General features: G+C 35.3%; 1 protein-coding gene across 2 annotated transcripts in view; it reads left to right on the top strand.

The window, feature by feature from the left end:
* Window positions 1-19,082, top strand: part of DSC2 (desmocollin 2) — a 32,722-nt gene that overhangs the window by 4,816 nt on the left and 8,824 nt on the right. For both annotated transcript variants that reach the window (XM_068562383.1, XM_068562385.1), the window contains exons 2-11: window positions 2,070-2,154; window positions 3,056-3,255; window positions 4,359-4,478; window positions 5,768-5,923; window positions 7,542-7,686; window positions 8,681-8,847; window positions 12,420-12,554; window positions 12,806-12,991; window positions 14,409-14,659; window positions 14,788-14,930. In XM_068562383.1, coding sequence (XP_068418484.1) covers window positions 2,070-2,154; window positions 3,056-3,255; window positions 4,359-4,478; window positions 5,768-5,923; window positions 7,542-7,686; window positions 8,681-8,847; window positions 12,420-12,554; window positions 12,806-12,991; window positions 14,409-14,659; window positions 14,788-14,930 — 1,588 coding nt within the window. The remainder of the gene's footprint in view (window positions 1-2,069; window positions 2,155-3,055; window positions 3,256-4,358; window positions 4,479-5,767; window positions 5,924-7,541; window positions 7,687-8,680; window positions 8,848-12,419; window positions 12,555-12,805; window positions 12,992-14,408; window positions 14,660-14,787; window positions 14,931-19,082) is intronic.

Genomic DNA, 19,082 nt, shown 5'->3' with positions numbered 1-19,082 from the left:
TTCCTCCATTATTGAAATTACAAATAAGTCTTATCCTTGAATTGAATGTTTCATGAGAATCCTTTTTACTGCTCTGTGTCTGGTACATATTAGAACATTCAGTAAGTATTTGTTGAATGCATGAATGACTGGATGTCCAGGATACTGTTATCTGAAATATTGTCTTAATTCGGCCACTTCTCACCTTTTCCATCGTTTTTTACCTTAGTCCAAGTCACCACCTCTCCTCTCAGATAGATTCCTCCCGATGGGTCTCCTTGCTTCCACTCTGTCTTCCCCATAGTCTGTTCTCACATGGCCACCGGAATGAGTCTGTGTAAATGCTCACCACGTGATTGCCACTCCACAGTGTCTAAACCTACTGTGCTTCTCTTTGCCCTCAGAATAAAATCTGCACTCCTTACTGTGGCCTTTTAGACCCTACATGATATGCCTATGATTGTCTCTTCGCTATCATGTCCTGTCACTCTTCCCTCACTGTGTTTACTGCTACGGCCTTCTTTTTGTTCCTTCAACACACCAGGTGAAGTCCCCTCCCAGGGCCTTTGGCCCGGCTTTTCGCTCCACCTGGAAGACTCTTCCCCAGTTAGTGAACTGGTTTGCGTCCTGGTTTCAAGTTTCTGGTCTTTATCACCCTCTCTTCCTGTTTTATTTTTCTTGTAACACTTACTCTTGGCATTGTGTGACCATTGTGCGTTTGTGTATTTACTTTTTGTCTCTTAGTGTAAAATAATTTCTGTGAGGTCGAGTTCTCTTTGTTCACCGTAGTAGCCTTTGAACACTTCCTGGCACCTAGGCAGAAACCAAGAAATGTTGATTGAATGAATCAGTGGGTGTATGCCTTCTGTCACCTTGAGCTGGACTCTTCACATGTCTGATTCTACTCCTGTTCTCTCTGGGCTATGCAACCAGTGACAATTCTTTTCATCTTTTTATTTCTAATTCAAGTACAGTCTCTTTGTTACGTCCATCTCTGAGTTCCAAATGAAATGTAATCTCTGCCATGCTTGGTCCTTCATACATAATTTAAATTAGATACTTAAAGGGTCTTTAGTGCATTTTGGAAATAAAAATTTTCATCCAAATTTTGATGATTTTAATGTATGTTTATAGACTTTTAAATAACAGTGTAGGGACTTCCCTGGCGGTCCAGCGGTTAAGACTCCGAGCTTCCACTGCAGGGAGTACGGGTTTGATCCCTGGTGGGGGAACTAAGATCCTGCAGGCCGCTCGGTGCAGCAAAAAAAAATAAAAGTTGAAATAACAGTGTAAATGCTGGTTAGCTGTTTTGCTTTTGGTCAAAAACCTTTGCAAAAAACTGTGAAACTTTCAGAAGCATCCATTATAAAGTTTCAGAGAGAACAGAATTTATTTTCAGTGTGATCAAATATATATTGTATTGGAATTGTTTCAGCATAAATCAGTAAATCATTTAAATTTTTTAAGTGAAATATTTTTAACACTGACCTTAATTCTCATTACTGAGAACTTCAAAATAAGTTCATATTTCAAAGTCGTGTGCTTATATGCGTGGGGTCATATGTAAATACTTTTTAAGTCACTCCATGGCAATGAGTCAGTGCTTCTCTTTAAAAGCATCGGAATTTTCTTTAGGATATTTTTGATTTGGTACCAAAACTCATAGACAGTTGACAGTTAATTGAAACAACTTGCTGGATCATTAAATTTGTTTTTGTTTCTCTTTCCTTTTACATACCTGTGCTGCCTTCCTAATAGTTTCCAGTGCTTTCCCACAAAAGGGTGTCATTGGTTTCTCAATATATCCACTAAGTTAGTGAAGTTATTATTAACTTCATTTTACAGACTAGGAAACAAAGCCCAAGAGGATAAGCAATTCTCTGAGTTTACATGTTTTGTGAGGGAGGGAGCCATGGCTCTTAGTCTGTTGTTTTTATTCTTCTATGCAGTTTTTTTCTGAATTCTTAATCCAGTGTATGCTTTTTATTTTATTTTGCTAATTATATAAACAGATTTATAATTATACAAATTTGTATAAACTGTGTACACATGAAAAGGCTCTTTTTAATGTATAATACTGATTTTTTTAGATCTTAACATTTGCCTGTGATGCCTGCAAAACTGTGACACTACATGTTCCCTCCAAACTAGATGCTGGAAAATTTATTGGTAGAGGTAAGAAACTGCCAAAGTATGTAATAAATCCTAATTTGGTATGATCTTATAAAATTAGTGTAATCTTTAAGAGGATAACTGTATTGGAACTAATAGTTAAAACTAATACAGTACATTCCAATACTTTTTTTTTAATATATATGGTGTCAATCCAATGAATGGAATATTGTACTTTATTGAAAAACATGATTATATAAAGTAGTTAAAATTGTTTAGTTTGAGTAATGAAGTAATTACTAATATTTACATTAGATGAAGGATATGGTATTTGTTATAACACATGTCTATGAAATTGAGAAATAGTATTGAAACTATTTCTTGAGTTTAAAGGTGTTGTTTTTGGATTTTCATCCTAAAATATTTTGGCATCTTACGACATTTACTTCCACATATTTTTTTTTATCAATTATTTTTTTCATATAACTCAAATGTATACCAAAAGATCAGATCAATGAAGATACAGAATACGATGACTATTTAACAACAGATGCAAAGAGTTCAGTAATAATTTAATGTAATAACTGCCAGTTTTAATCTCTAGATTCTGTTTAACTTATTTTAAGTGTTCTCATGTATTGCCCTGTGGCTAGTTTCAGTTAATAAAGAAAAACTTTTCTGGTGTGAGTTTAATATTCAAACTGTAGAGTTCACATGCTTTTATTTCAGAACAAATGTCTCTTCTTTAAAAGGCTGTGAAGTAGGTATCAGAAGTGATGGATACGTTTAGTTAAGCACAACTTAATTAACCATATAGTTTCATGTCCTTTTAAAAATGCAAAACTTACAAGTGTCAGTGTAATTAAAGCTTTTGACTGCCCCACCTCAAATACATAGCTTACCGTTAAAGCTATATATTGCTTTGTTTTACGTAACAAATGATTGCTCTGTACATTTTCTACAGTTAACCTGAAGGAGTGCTTTAAATCTGCAAATCTAATTCATTCAAGTGATCCTGATTTCCAAATTTTAGAAGATGGTTCAGTCTATACAACAAATGCCATTCTTTTGTCCTCAGCGAAGAGATCTTTTACCCTATTACTTTCCAACACAGAGACCCAAGAAGAGAAGAAAATACTTGTCCTTTTAGAGCAACAAACAAAGGTATACCAAAGTATAAAAATGAAGTATGATGAACTGTTTTCTTCAGGTGTAACTAACATGACCAGGGAAGATGTGAATCAGAAAAGATATGGGATAATTTAGCTTGAAGAAGAATAAAAGCCATGACTCAAGTTAACAGTGTTGAAATGGAAAAGCGTTGTTCAACATAGGTTATCACAGATTATAATTTCTTTTTATTTGGGACATAAAAGGAGAAATTGGGATATGGGACAGCATGAGAACTTGAGATTAGACACAGAGAAGCATTTCTTGATCTTCACTGTGGAATAGGTTTCCAAAAGAAGAAACATTATTGCTTCAGATATTTGTATATAACTTGGACTTTGTAGCTTTTAATTATTCAAGAACTCATATGGCATGTTAATGACTTAGGATGGTGTCCTACTCTGGGCAGCGGTATAGGGTCAATGACATGGTTGATTACTCTGAGAGATACATGAGGCATCCAGAAATAGGTCTCATGTATCTTAGCATAATTTTTAGTCTTAGAAAATGGGAGGACTATTTTAGGTTAAGGTTTGGACTTCACGCACACTTATGACTTTGTGACATCCAAGATCAAAATGACTTCATTCGACCACTGGCCATTTCTCACGACAGCTGTTTGTGAGTTGTCACCATGTTTCTCTCCTCCTTCTGACACAGATCTCTGTTGGTCCCCTGGCTCTTCCTAGTTGCCGGTGAGTGGAAGATGCTTATGCTAAATTTAGAAGGGCACCTGTCTACTTACATTCTTTGCATATTTCTCCTCCCATGTTTTTGCATGGCAATGTGGCAACAGTACAGTTTTTTTTTTTTCAGTTTTGCTTCTAGGCTTCCAATTTCATCTCTCTCTCTTCCATGTTCCCACCAAGTTATTTTCTCAAGAGGATTGCTGAGAAAACAGTTAGGGCAGGGATTTCTTGGTTATTTTTTTTTCTAGTATTGACATTTCGTTCGGTTTTCAAGCACTACCATGGTCTTACGCCTCCGCAGCTAATCCTCGTGAGAGGAGAAAGATGTATCAGAGTTTTAAAGTTTGAAAATAAAGTAGTCGTTGGCTTTATTTATTATTATTATTTTTTTTTGTCTTCTAAATTGAGGTACTAAGGAAAAGGCGTTCTCAAGAAAAAGTTCTAATACGTGCCAAGAGAAGATGGGCTCCTATTCCTTGTTCAGTGCCTGAGAATTCCTTGGGTCCTTTCCCACTTTTTCTTCAACAGGTATAATTTACTTTCCTTCCACTGTGAGAGTCTGTGGTTTCCATCTTTGTAAAAAATTTAGACAATGAGTATGCAGTTATTTTAAAAGTATGTGTGTATGAATATATGAGTGAGTATGTCTATCATATGTTTCAATATACGGTATAAATGCATCTCTCTATACCTACGTATACTTTTTTTTGCAGTTTTAGTCATGCAAAAGCCATTTATAAAACAGTAAAACCCATATAGCACTCTCAGACACATGCTTCCTTAATGAATTTTCATATCATCAAGGGTATCTCAGAGCCTGGGCATAGTCTAGAAAACCCCAAAACATCTTCCATAACAAAGGATGAAATTGTTGATAACAGGTCAAATGCCAAGAAGGGGAAAGACACGTGCACTTTCCATGGTTTCTTCCCAAGTCCACTGCTTAAATCACACTGGATCCACATTTTCTCTTCCCTGTTTCATTTTTAGTGGAAACCCTAGCAAATCTTCTTGCCTTCCTCCCTTATCAGTGGTCACTACCATTCAGTCTAGCTCTTAGGTTTCTTTTCCCCCAGTTCTTGAAATGGTGAGAGAGAATCCTTGTTTATATCCCACCAACAAATTCAATGCAGCTGAGAAAAGAGCATTTTAAAGTTGAGAAAGAAATTGTTAGAAAATAATTGTTAGTCATCCTGATAGATAGTCAAGATCCTACTAAGAGGATGAAAACAGTTTGGAAAAAATTTTCTTTTTGAATCAAATACCAAAGTAGCACACTTACTTGCCAGGATATTACATCATTTCCATTCTCACTCATTTTCATCCTCCCATTTAGCCCCTATAATAGAGAAGACGCTGAGAAATAACAAAAACTAATTAAAGAAACCATTTTCCAAATGTTTGCCCTGCTGACAGTATACTTTAAACCCAGTGTCTCAAATATTATGTTATATATAATAAAACTTCAGGTGTAAAACATTGACAAAAGGATAACTTCTCATGCTCAGAATACTTTGTTATCTAAGACAGGGAAAGTCCAAAATGCTTGATCCATGTAGTTACATGTAGCCTTTAAAGTATTTCTTAGTTATTCTGGAAAGCTAAGATGCTATTACTTTATTTTCCTCATGCCTTGCTCTTGAATTTCACAATTATTAGGCTTCCTTATTCTATTGCTGCTGTTTATTCAGACATAATAATAAATTAAAGAGGGCAATTACTTATTGTAAAATGTCAGTGTGATTGCATAAGTGTATAAATGAAAGTTTTGCTGAAATACAAATTTGTCTTTTATGTATATGATGTCTACTTTCTAGATTCAGTCTGATACAGCGCAAAACTACACTATTTACTATTCCATAAGTGGGCCTGGAGTTGACAAAGAACCTCTAAATTTATTTTATGTAGAGAGAGATACTGGAAACCTGTTTTGTACTCGTCCTGTAGATCGTGAAAAGTATCCATCTTTTGAGGTAAAGTCTAAAGTTTACATATTGTATTAGTAAAATTAAACTTGGCTATTTTGTCTCTCTTCCTCAATTCATTTACTCTTGACTGTTTTCTGATTTTGGCATCCGTGCTCTGGGTATATCTGATAGTACAGACCTGACTGGCAGCAAAAACAATTTTATAGAATAAATAGCCTTCGATTCTATTAGATTGTTCTGGGAATTACAGTTTACTATTTTTCTTTTCAAAAGAAAAAAAGAGTACCACTTTGAACAGTAGTTATTTATTTGGCAGAAAAGATCTGTGAACCTCTTTATGGTCCTGAGAGTGATACCATAGGAGGAAAGTCAAGTTCAGAAGTTAAGCCTTGGTACCTTTGCAATGAGAGAAAGTTAACTTGTGGTGAGCAAGTAAGGAGTGTGGATGGTGCTTAACTAGGATAACTAGGTCTTTTCATCATCTGGGCAACCTCCTGTGGTGGGATGAGCGTTAATATATAAGAATTTAACCTAATGTTGTGTTGACTTTCCAACAGGAGCTGGTCATTTTGCTTAACTTAGTTTTAATTATTTTATATCTATTTTGGATGATGTAATTACTTAGTTTTAGAATTACTACAACATGACCTTCTAAGTACCTGTGATGGTCTGTTCTTTCTATGATAGCTGTTATGAGAAAAATTGGAATTGAAATTCATATTATAAAATCAAAAGAATAAATCGCATTCTAGACCCAATTTATAGCCACTCATTTGGTCCATTTCTGACTCCCCCTTTTTAAATTAAAAAATTCTTATGAAGACAGTTATCTAAATACAATCATCAATATGCCTAAAATTCTAATTAGAAAATAAAATAATATCTCAGTTAACTGCACCTGGGGAATTTGGAATCCTAAGAATTCAAAGTTATAAAAGATCCAGAAAATTGCATTTAAAATTCATGCACCTGAAACTTTCAAACAAAACAAAATAGTTCTCAAGACTCTTTCGGGAAAATAATAATAAAAACCATTACGCTCGTGAACAACAATACAGCAATGGTGAGGAAACCAAATTTAGCTATGTTATTATTTTTTTTTTTTTCAGTTTGCTTTTTTTTTTTAAAGAAATTCACGTTCTTTTATTTATTTATTTATTTATTTATGACTGTGTTGAGTCTTCGTTTCTGTGCGAGGGCTTTCTCTAGTTGCGGCAAGTGGGGACCACTCTTCATCGCGGTGCGCGGGCCTCTCACCATCGTGGCCTCTCTTGTTGCGGAGCACAGGCTCCAGACGCGCAGGCTCAGTAATTGTGGCTCACGGGCCCAGTTGCTCCGTGGCATGTGGGATCTTCCCAGACCAGGGCTCGAACCCGTGTCCCCTGCATTGGCAGGCAGATTCTCAACCACTGCGCCACCAGGGAAGCCCAGCTATGTTATTATATTAGATAAATTGAAACATAAAATGCTATAGTGCATCATGAAATTAACCATCTCTTCTGACATTAAGGTTATGTTCACATCCAAAAACAGTAACAAATGGTGAAATCCACACTGTGATGCTGAACAGTCTCCAAATGAAAGCCAAAGCAAAAGCAAGTTTGAACCGTATTTTATTTTTGCTTTTTTTTTTTTTTTTTTTTCAATTTTACTCTCTTCACAGCTAGTTGCCTTTGCAACAACTCAGGATGGATATACTCCAGAATATCCACTGACCCTACTAATCAGAATCGAGGATGAGAATGACAACTTCCCAATTTTTACAGAGACATCTTACGTTTTTAATGTTTCTGAAAATTGCAGAGTTGGTGAGTACCTGCCTTGGCAATATAGGGCAACTTAATGTTTCAGTTCATTAGCTGAGTTTCACTCTGGCCACTGGGAGGTGGCACATCCTGCTGCCAAGAACAAGGGGCTTGCCAGACAGGCAGCTGTAGGTGGCATTTTACTCTGCCTTTTGCTAGCTGTCTGACATGACCCTGGGCAAGTTTCCTAATCTTGACAAGCCTTGGTTTCCTCATCTGTAAAATGGGATGTTAATATACAAGGTTGTTTTGAAGGTTAAATGAAGCACAATATACCTTGAAGGCGAAGCACAGTGCCTGAAAAATAGGAGTGACTCAATGTTACTTTGCCTTCCTGTGTGAGGTAAAATAAATACTTTTAAGAGACCATATTTTCTAAATATTGTAAGAATATTTTTAGAATATTCTTTTCTAAAAAAGAGTAAGTCTTTGAGCAACGGATGTCTTGGCCTTGAAGAGATCTGGCTGATGTTCTATAGTGATTAAATGATAGACAGTATTCTGGGCATTATCATAAAGGTCATGGAGAATAATATATTTTCTGAATCTTTTGAAAATTGACCATTTCAGCTAGGAGTCGGAATGCAGATTTTGAGTCTTCCCTTAGAAAGATCTAACTAAACCAAGAATTTTCAGAGCAAACTGACCCATATGATCAATGTTAAGTGTAGGCTTACAAATAGAAAAAGGTTAAAGAATCATTGGAATTCTTTAGTCTAGAAATACAAAGGCCATGGAGGGATATTATCAACATTTATAAATTTATACAATAAATACAGTAAATACAAATATGGTCACCAAATTCCAAAATGTTGGAACGCTGGGATATTTAAAAGTAAGTGCTATTTTATAGAGAAGTCTGAAAATGTATAAAAGCTATTACTATTATTAATTACGTGGTCCAAAACTTTGTTGTGGTAGATGGAGAGGAGTCAAATAAAGGGCAAGTTGAAACTGTAAAAGTTTTGGAAATTAAAGAGGATTTTTCTATATGTAGGCACTACCGTGGGACAGGTTTGTGCAACTGACAAAGACGAGGCTGACACACTGCACACGCGTCTAAGGTACTCCATCATCGAGCAGTTTCCAGCGTCACCCACCCTCTTTTCTATGCATCCAACTACAGGTGTGATCACCACATCATCATCTCGGCTAGACAGAGAGGTAACATAAATATTAACAGATAAAGCCTGATTGCCACATGGCTGCTTAGCAGCACCTGCGTATCTCTGTATGCCACCTGCAGATGTGCTTTTGAAAAGCATGTTGTGAATCTAATTTAACAAAAATTATTTTAGGTAGGTTGGTGGAGGTCACTGACCTTGCAGTGCTCTGATTTTGAACCGCTAATTCAATTCTCTCCTGAATTGTATGTTTTCTAAAATCAAATTTCCTAATATAAACATATTTATAGTTGTAAAACACAGGAAATGTCATATATGAAAAGTAAAACTTTCGGGAATTTGTGGAATTTTCTTATCTACAGATAACAATGCTTCTTTTTCCCATCTGTGTCATTTCTTCATCAACAATCTCATCTACACTCTTTCCCCTTACATAGATTAAATGAAAGTTTATCTGTCTCTGATCTCTGGTTTAACATTTTCAGTTGACTGCTAGAAATCCTTATTTGAACATTTCACAGGTACCTAAGATTCAGTACATCTAGAATTGAATTCTTCTTTCCTTCTAAACATGCTCTCCTTCCCATGTTCTCTAGTTAAAATGCCATTAGTACATTCTTTTCCTTTACAAATTTTTTCTATTGTCACCTTGGATTCATGTTCTCAAAATTGTATTTGATGTCTCTTCTTGCAGATCAAATTATTTTCCAAAGCATTTGATATTGACTCCAAAGTGATCTTAACATTCACATTCTGTCCATTTCTACTGCAACTACCCCAGTTTAGTAATTGTTCATTTTGTTATTGAACTATTACCTCCTCCACCAAGCATTTATTCTGGCCTACTTCCTACGTTTATAATCCTTAATCTTAAAATATAGTAATATGTGTTTGTCACGTTTTTCTTTGATTCCTAAAACTCATATCGATTCATTTCCTCTCCCTCTCCCATGGATTAGAGAAGTGGTCTGCAAATTTTCTGGTCTCAGGACCGCTTTACAGTCTTAAATATTATTGGAATTCCAAAGATCTTTTGTTTATGTGGGTTATATTTATCACTATTTAATCTGTAAGTGTTTAAAACTATAAAAGTGTAAACTATGTATTTATTTACCCAATTAAAATAATATATTACATGTTAATGTAAATAATATTTTTATAAAACATGATTACATTTCTAAAACAATAAGTAATTTAGTGAGAAGAGTGGCATTATTATGCATTTTCTAAATCTCTTCAATACCTGACTTAATATAAGACCGATGGATTCTCACATCTCCTGCATTCAGTCTGTTATATAGTTTTAGTCGAAGTATGTAAAGAAAATCCAACATGATATGAAGTTAGAAAAGAGTATTTTAACAGTAATTTCAGATCATTGTGGATAGTCTTCTTTGATACACCAAAACTTGACAAGTGGTAGTGTCATAAATGTGTTTTGCAATGTACACTCTGAATAAGCCTTGTCCGTGAACTTTCCTACTTTGTTACATCAAAATACATTGGTCTTTCTTCTGCTATGAGTGGATAGTTTACCATGTGTGATTTTGTAACATCGTGCATTAGTCATATGGGAAATATTGACTCACTGTTATACAGATCCTCCAAATATTGACACATCTAATTAAACAATATTGGAAAAAATCACCTCCTCATCTCTATTAATATCACGATGGTTCATAGAAGTTTTCCAGAATCCTCATTTTGGCTTGAAAACTCCAAATGACCATTGGCAGCAAATAGCTGTTTTCCTTGAAATGACATATTCACTTTACCTATGACAAGATGTCTTCCAAATATACCAGTCGGAATAACCATAGGTGTTTTCATGTAAAAATGGTATTCTATGAAAAAAAACCCAGTAGCTAGTTCAGCTTATAAATCAATCACACAAGTACTTTTCCATGAAAAGAGCACCATACTATGTTATGCAGAAGTGCTTTATACATACCTCCCATTTCTTTACATAGACTATGGGTTGAAATCTAATAAAATTTATTAAAATTAATCATTTTTACTGCATTTACAAGGACATTCCTAGGTAAATTTTTATTTTTAATTCAATTTTATTGTTTATAATTTATTTATTTTTACCATCAGTATGTGCCAGTGAAGAATGCAATTTCATTTGTTGAATGAATGAATTGCTGTCACAGCTCTACAAATTATACATATTCTTCATGGAATTTATGTGCTCAGAAAGAGCAGATTATAGACCAAATTCTCTTTTATCATCAAGCCTTGAATAGATCCTTCTGATAAATCAGTTGAAAACATTTGACTAATGAAGGAGTCTTGGAGTGCTTTTACCCAAGAGAACTCTGGACTCACTTTCTGATCCCAGGTTTCCAATTTTTGTATTGTTGGCCTTCAGCCCCTTAAGCTCTTTAAACATCAGAACTTTCCTTCCATCTGAAGATATCACAAGTTAATATTTAGGTCCCAAACTTGATTTCTTTCTTTGTCTTATCAGCCAGTTGATCATTCCCAATAAATCATAGTTTATTACAAACAGAATACATATTTCCTCCCGTAAGTAATACTAGTATGAGCTTTTAAAATTTTTTTAATGAAATAAGGCCATGAATTTTTAACTCTACACGTGATTGATTGTGAGAGAAGAGTAAATCAGGAAAAATTGGGTTTGTAAAAAGCATAGTGATCGAGAGAAATATTCGTTTTGTTTTAGGTAATACATGAGGGCTAGAAAGTTTAAGAGGTCTAAAGGGAAGAAGGTGGCTTTTTAAGAGAAGGGTGGATATTCTAGGTGGACGGTTAGGATAGTTTTTTACATATAATTTAGTCTTATGAAAAGAGGTGAATTATAAAGGAAGGTGTTGTTATAATTTTATAGAAGAGGAAAGCTAGGGAAAAAGACTTTTCCAACTGCCCAAGAGTACATTTGTTATTTTTGAACTTGGAAATAGAACCCAAGCCTCCTAATGTTCAGTCCAGAAGGCATTATTATTAGTGTTGTTGTTAATCCTTCCATATCTCAATACTTGTGATAAATGAAACCATTATGAGGAGAAACACATTTTTTAAAACCAGTGATGAGCCTTCTGCAATCTCTGAAGAACGGAAAACACTTAAGAACCAGATTCTATTTTCCATGAAGAAGAAAAAAATTACATAGTTCCAGAACTTTGTTTTCATGCTAATTTAATGATCTTTTAGTAAATGTAAAGTAAATATTTAAAATCCACCTTTTTTTACAGGAGGATACCTTACTTCATTGCTTCATTACAAGACTGGTATAGAGTCACTGCTGTGTATTTTTGAATATGAGAATGTACTTTGCATAGGAGATAAAGATTTTGATTAATTACTAGGCAATTTAAAATGTACTATGACTATATCTTCTCTTTCTGTTAAGTAATGCTAAAACCAGTTGATTCCATGAGTAGCACTTTCAATTTAAGAAACTACTCTATTTTTGTAAATTAATTGAAAATTACTAGTGTGAGGAAATTGTTCCTCTGCCAGTACACGAAAACTATGAAATCTAATAGTGTACCTCTTAAATTTTGAATGCAAGGGAAATTATAGAGTGTAAATTAAGATTTCATTTACAATGTTGCGTTCACTCAATAATTAATACTTACTTTTCAGCTAATTGATAAATACCAATTGAAAATAAAAGTACAAGACATGGATGGCCAGTATTTTGGTTTGCAGACAACTGCAGCTTGCATCATTAATATTGAAGATGTGAATGACAACTTGCCAACATTCACCCGTTCTTCTGTAAGTGTGTGATATTAATAAAAGAAAAATGTACAATGTAGTGTTAGTTGCTACATATGTGCACCTCCACCCATGCCCCATGATTTCAAATGAAGTATTCCCAGCCACGTGTCGGTAGTTTGGACTTGGGGTTTAAAGTCATGTTAACATAGTACTTTAGAAATTAGAAGAACTGGGCTGGCTTTACCTGGTGTTTTATTTTTGTGAGAGTTACTAATTAAACATTTTTTTGTTGTTTTTTATTATTTTAGTATGTGACATCAGTGGAGGAAAATAGAATTGATGTGGAAATCTTACGTGTTGCCGTTGAGGATAAGGATTTAATTAATACTTCTAATTGGAGAGCTAATTATACCATTTTAAAGGGCAATGAAAATGGAAATTTTAAAATTGTAACAGATCCCAAAACCAATGAAGGAGTTCTGAGTGTGGTTAAGGTAAGAATAACTTAGGAAGTTAGTTATTTGTAGCTTATAATGTCACAGATTAGCATACTAGAGCTTAATGAAAAGAAAGGAATTATGGTAAGTGTAGGAATAAAATAGATATTTAGGTAAATGTAAACACTATGTTTTTCATATATATAGTGGGATGAATATACTCATTTTGGAAAACATTATATAAAGGCATGATGGTTTAAAATGATTATATGTGCATGTTCAATTAATACGATATAGTACCCACTTTGTAACCAGTATCTCTTAACAATTAAAAAACTAGCACAGCTTTGACACCAGTGGGACACTGCCAAACTTTCCTAGTCCATTCTATCTATAGCTGTGTCCAGGAGCCTCTACTTAATTACTGAATTTCCCAAATGATGAGTTATTCCTGGTCAGACCCATAGGGAAGCTGTTTATAGATCTGTTCATCTGTATCCAGTGTACATTACATTCTTAGCTTCCTGGTTCAAAATGGGAATCCTCACCCATTTGAGGATGTAAATACTTCTAAAACCTCTTTCTGATAGTGTTCTACAATTATCTCGGAAGACATCACTGCGAATTCAGGAGGCAGAGTTAACCCATAAAGTGATCTGAACTCTGGCTTTGGACAAAACCATGGGCTTATTTCTGCTGCCTGTAACTAAAACATGATTCTATCCTGGGTCACTGTGGCTTCCCTTCTGTACGTATTCACAAGGAGAATGGATCAAACATGACGAATTCTTTTTTTCTTACAATGATGAAAATTCGCTGCAGTTTGTGGGTTAATTTCTGTTCCAAAACAGCAAAGGGATTGTCCCTTAAATCTTGTCTCTTTACATATCAGGCAAAATGAAATGAAAACCTTCCATTAAACTTGGTACTACCCATTTTTTAGAGAGTAACTGGGATAAAAGAGATTAAAAAGGAAAGTGTAAAGCCCATAAGCTTTCTATTTTCTTGTCTCTCTTATCTTAAAAACATTTTATAAAATTTGACCCACGTTTTCTACCCCAAACCAGGTACAAATAATTGTACTCATCTCAGAGGGGTAGGAAAAGCGGTTCCAAAATTAATGGACTAGTAAATTACTGTTGATTAGGGTATGGAGTCCCTAAAGTAATATTTCAAATAATATTTCATTAAATACTATCTGAAATCGCCATCGGGACCTATAATATTACTTGTGTTAAATTTGCAGTTGAGGAATTTTTTTTTTTTTTTTTTTTGCTGGCTCCACCCAAATGCTCAATCAGTTGAAGGATTTCCCTCCTTCTACCACCATCGCATTTGTGGGTATACGTTTAATATTTCCATGACTGTTCCCGACACGGCACTTAACATATTTCCAAAGCTAACTAGTTACACAGTAGTTCACGTTGCCAAGTAGTATGTGTTGATCTGATTTCCAACACGCTTGCTTTTGCAGCCACTGAATTACGAAGAAAAACAAGAGGTGACCCTGCAAATCAGTGTAGTTAATGAAGCTGCATATTCTAGTAGTTCAAGATCAACCGTGAATGTGGTGGCAGTCACTGTTAATGTACAAAATCAGGATGAAGGCCCTGAGTGTATCCCTGCAGTGCAAATTGTTCGTATTAAAGAAAATGTACCAGTGAGCACAAAGGTCAGTGGATATAAAGCACGTGACCCGGAAACAAGTAGTAGCAGTGGCATAAGGTACTTGTAATTCTATTTTAGTTGATTTCAAATTCACCTTGTTTTTAAAATGTATAACTTATTTTGATACCAGTATTGTAATTCGGCTTATGATCCATTTTGCTATTTTAATGCATCATTACTTACAGCTATAAGAAATTAAGTGATCCAGAAGGATGGGTCACTGTTGATGAAAACTCAGGATCAATCACAATTTCCAGAAGCCTGGATAGAGAGGCAAAGACCATCAGAAATGGTATATATAATATTACAATCCTTGCCTCAGACAAAGGTAAGAACTTTGTGTTTAAGCCAGCTATATACACCCCCAACTACAGACATCCTCAGTTTTTAAACAACATACATTTTTTTTTTTTAATTTATTTATTTATTTTTGGCTGTGTTGGGTCTTCATTTCTGTGTGAGGGCTTTTTCTAGTTGCGGCGAGCGGGGGCCACTCTTCATCGCGGTGCGCGGGTCTCCCACTATCGCGGCCTCTCTTGTTGCGGAGCACAGACTCCAGACGCGCAGGCTCAGTAGTTGTGGCTCACGGGCCTAGTTGCTCCGCGGCATGTGAGATCTTCCCAGACCAGGGCTCGAACCCGTGTCCCCTGCACTGGCAGGCAGATTCTCAACCACTGTGCCACCAGGGAAGCCCAACAACATACATTTTTAAGTCAGCTGCATACAGTCTCAAAATTTATTTCACCCCAGATGGCAAATAGAGTAATTGAGAGGTTTGCTATAATTTATTAAATTCACGTCTGCTTTCTAATAGTACCCTCAGTTTTGTATGTAATTACAGTATGAAATAATTTAGTCATAGAAAATACTTGGGACTATAATTTATTAAAACCAAATAATCATTAAAAATTGAGAAAATTACTTTAGAAAAATTAGCTTCAATTTATTTAGTCATATCTCTTAAAATATCCACTTTGACAGGAAAATTTATTACAGAGAGAGCATACGTACTGCCTCATAGGTCAGTCCTAAAAAAGTTACATCTTTCTACAGGAAACTGACAATATACTTGGGGGTTAGTATTCTGATATTATAAAATTAGAAAAATACTGTGAATACACAAAATCATATAAAATGGAAAATCATTTTCTATGAGCCCTGTAAAATTGGAATGTGAGCACAATGGTTAGGAATGAGATCCTTTTAGTGCATAAAATATAATTTTACCATAATATACATTTGAACTTTTTGCCTCTGTAAAATAAATATGTTAACTACAGTAAACATAAATTATTATACTATAGCTTGCAAAATTAGAATTTAGAAGTGATTTTCGAAGATGTTTTAGATATTTCAACTTTTTCTAAGTTAAAGAGAAATGGCTCATATCTATTGATTGAATTGGTAAAGTTGTAGTCATTGTTAATTTAACTTCCACCAATTAAAGACTGCCCTTTAAGGCCTCAACTTCCTTTGTCCCTTTGTCAAAACATGCTTTTTGACAAAGCTTTTTTTCCTCAAATTTTTGACAAAGCATTTTTGACAAATGCTTTTTGGTCAAAGCAAGTGAAAAGAAGAGAAATCATATGAAAATCATATCCATTATTTTTACATTTTTAATTGCACTTGGCAAATGGTTTTTATCAATGAGATAAAAATTACTGTCTGGAATGAGAGATTTTGGATGTAATTTTATTCTACATTTTCCTCTGTTGAACAAATGTTTTTATGGCGTTTCGAAGAGAGGCACTGTTAATCATCATTGTGGTTGAGAATAAATGTGTAACAGGGCCTTTTCCATTAATTTCTTTTGAAGCTGGTAGGGGATAAATAACTCAACATCTTTTTATTTTCTGAACTGAGATCATACTAAAGTATGTTTTTTATTTGTTTTTGTCTTTTACCTTTTTCTAAAATCTATCCTGGCTCATTCCCTTTGAGCCCTCCCAGCTGCTTCTTCCATACGAGAAATGTTCTCTCCTGTGAGCACTGACCTCTGAGCCTGTACTCACTCCCTCTCCTACTTTCCTACAGCACTTGTTTCCTCTTTAAAACTCTCCCTCAGGGAGTCTATGTCTCAACTTTTCCACACATTTCTCTCTTACCTACATGTATTCTAGTTTTACTTCCGTCTCCTCTTCTAAACAGAGCTCTTTCTTAAGCTTTGAGTTCAATTTCTCTTCTCTTCTCAATCTAACCTCAGTTGGCAGTTTCGCCCAGGTGATTCCTCTGTATAGCTGAGTTTTAGGTTTCTACTTTTGTTGTAAGATTCTAACTTTGGGGAGGAAGAGTGTGCTTTCAAATTTTTAAAAAACATTTAGCAGAAGAGTGCCATGCACATAAATCATGGACCCATAGGTAGCTAACCTTCCAAGACTTCATTTTAGGAATTGATATTTACCTGTATAGAATTATATTAATATTAGAAGGTGAGCATTGCATGCATACATTCCAGTGAATAAAAGAATATTATTTATTAACAGATGAAAAGCAGAGCTGTGAAACACTGAGTTAGATGTCTAAAATCTTTGGTTGAAATACTCATCACAATGTGCAAAAAAAATGGAGTTTATTGAACAACTCTAAATATTTCATGGAAGGGAAATTCAAGCATTTAGCACCGTGGTAGCACAGCAAACACTGTAGAGGTCAAATTTTTTTTTTAATTAATTAATTTATTTTTGGCTGCGTTGGGTCTCCGTTGCTGCGTGCGGGCTTTCTCGATAGTTGCGGCGGGTGGGGGCTACTCTTTGTTGTGGTGCGCGGGCTTCTCATTGCGGTGGCTTGTCTTTGTTGCAGAGCACGGGCTCTAGGCGCGCAGGCTCTAGGGCGCAGGCTCAGTAGTTGTGGTGCACAGGCTTAGTTGCTGTGCAGCATGTGGGATCTTCCCGGACCAGGGATCGAACCCGTGTTCCCTGCATTGGCATGTGGATTCTTAACCACTGTGCCACCAGGGAAGTCCCGAGGTCAATTTTTAAAGACTTTATAATTAACCAGATTTAATCAGTAAGACATGTGCTTTCAACTCCGTGTGTGGCCTCAAATGGAAAGAAATGGTCAAGACATCTTGCAATCCCAATTTTCAGAGAGAGCAAGAAAATACCACATGGCATAAGAACGAGAGAATTTGAGAGACGAGATTATTCTGTCCTAATAGAAAAGTTTGTCAGATGGATAAAATACATGTATACATGTCTCCCTGCTTCCTTTGTGTCTCTGTCTTTTCTTTAAAAGTTGTCCAAAGTGAGAGATAGTTGCATTGTTTCTTGTATCTCATTTCTTCTCTCCTAGTTCCCTTTTGTTCCTGCTGAACTATATCCTTTACTAGTTCTTTCAATGGTGCATTGTGGGTGATAAACCCTGTCAGTTTTATTGTTCTGAAAAATATTTTAATATTGTTCTCATGCTTGATTTGATCATTTGACTTGGTTTAGAATTTTGAGTTAACCCCTTCTTTCCCTCAATACCCTGCAAGTGGTACTCCATCATCTTTTGGCATTTCTTGTTGCTGACGCATATTCTACTGTCTGTTTAATTATTGTCTCTTTATAGGTAATACCTCCAGATAACTTTTATAGTTCCCTAGGTTGTGTTCTATATATAGTTTTAATTCAGTGTTATGCTGAATTTATTTTTATTTACCCAGCACTGCAGTCAGAATATATTTTAGAAGATCCATTTTTTTTCTTTAATTCTGGGATATTCTCAGCAAGTATTTCTTTAAGTATTACTTCCCTACCATTCTATTTATCCTTTTTTTCTAGAGTCCCTGTTAGATGAATGTTTATTTCTACTGGAATTTCAGTGTCATTTTCTTGCTTATTTAAACAGTTAACCTTCTTTATGCTTTTGAAGATAGTAAATATACATGTTTCGAAGATATCTTGCGTAGAGTGAATTAATCTTCTGATTGTTGATTTTGTCGGTTTTCCTTTAAGCATTAATCTTGCTCATTCAGGAATTTTAATTTGTGAGCTTACATTAAATGGGAGGTATTGGTTTGCCTCTGCTTTTGACTTTTTTCTTTCTTCCACTTTACCTTATAGTGGTCTTGTAGTTGCCTCCACCGTGTTCTTTTCTGTGGCCCACATTTCAGAACCCCTTCTTAACTTGGTGGGCTATGGCTCCTGGCCCATGATGACCCTGGGAATATCACGAGTTCTGTTGCTGGGTCGAGGCTGTGACTGCACGCCAGTGCCTGGTCTTCCCGCTTTCCTAGGTGGGCAGCTTCGTATAAGGCATAGCCCCAGGTCGCGGGTAGCACAGGTTTTTTCATCCTCTTCTCCACCCCTGATGTTCAAGGCCTTCCTATTAAACAGAAAGAATAAACGATTTAGAGACACAAGTCCTGGATTTATGTTCAACTTCAGACTTCACAACCGTGTTACTAATTTGTGGCCGGGACCCGTGACCACTTCATTTTTGAATCTCCAGATTTTCCACTGCAGTGCCCTGTACAAAGTAGTTACTCAGTAAGTTT

The sequence above is a fragment of the Eschrichtius robustus genome, chromosome 14 (assembly GCF_028021215.1).
Source record: "Eschrichtius robustus isolate mEscRob2 chromosome 14, mEscRob2.pri, whole genome shotgun sequence".
In the NCBI taxonomy this organism is placed as follows: domain Eukaryota; kingdom Metazoa; phylum Chordata; class Mammalia; order Artiodactyla; family Eschrichtiidae; genus Eschrichtius; species Eschrichtius robustus.
The sequence above is the reverse complement of the archived record's forward strand: the minus strand, read 5'-3'. Positions and strand labels throughout refer to the sequence as shown.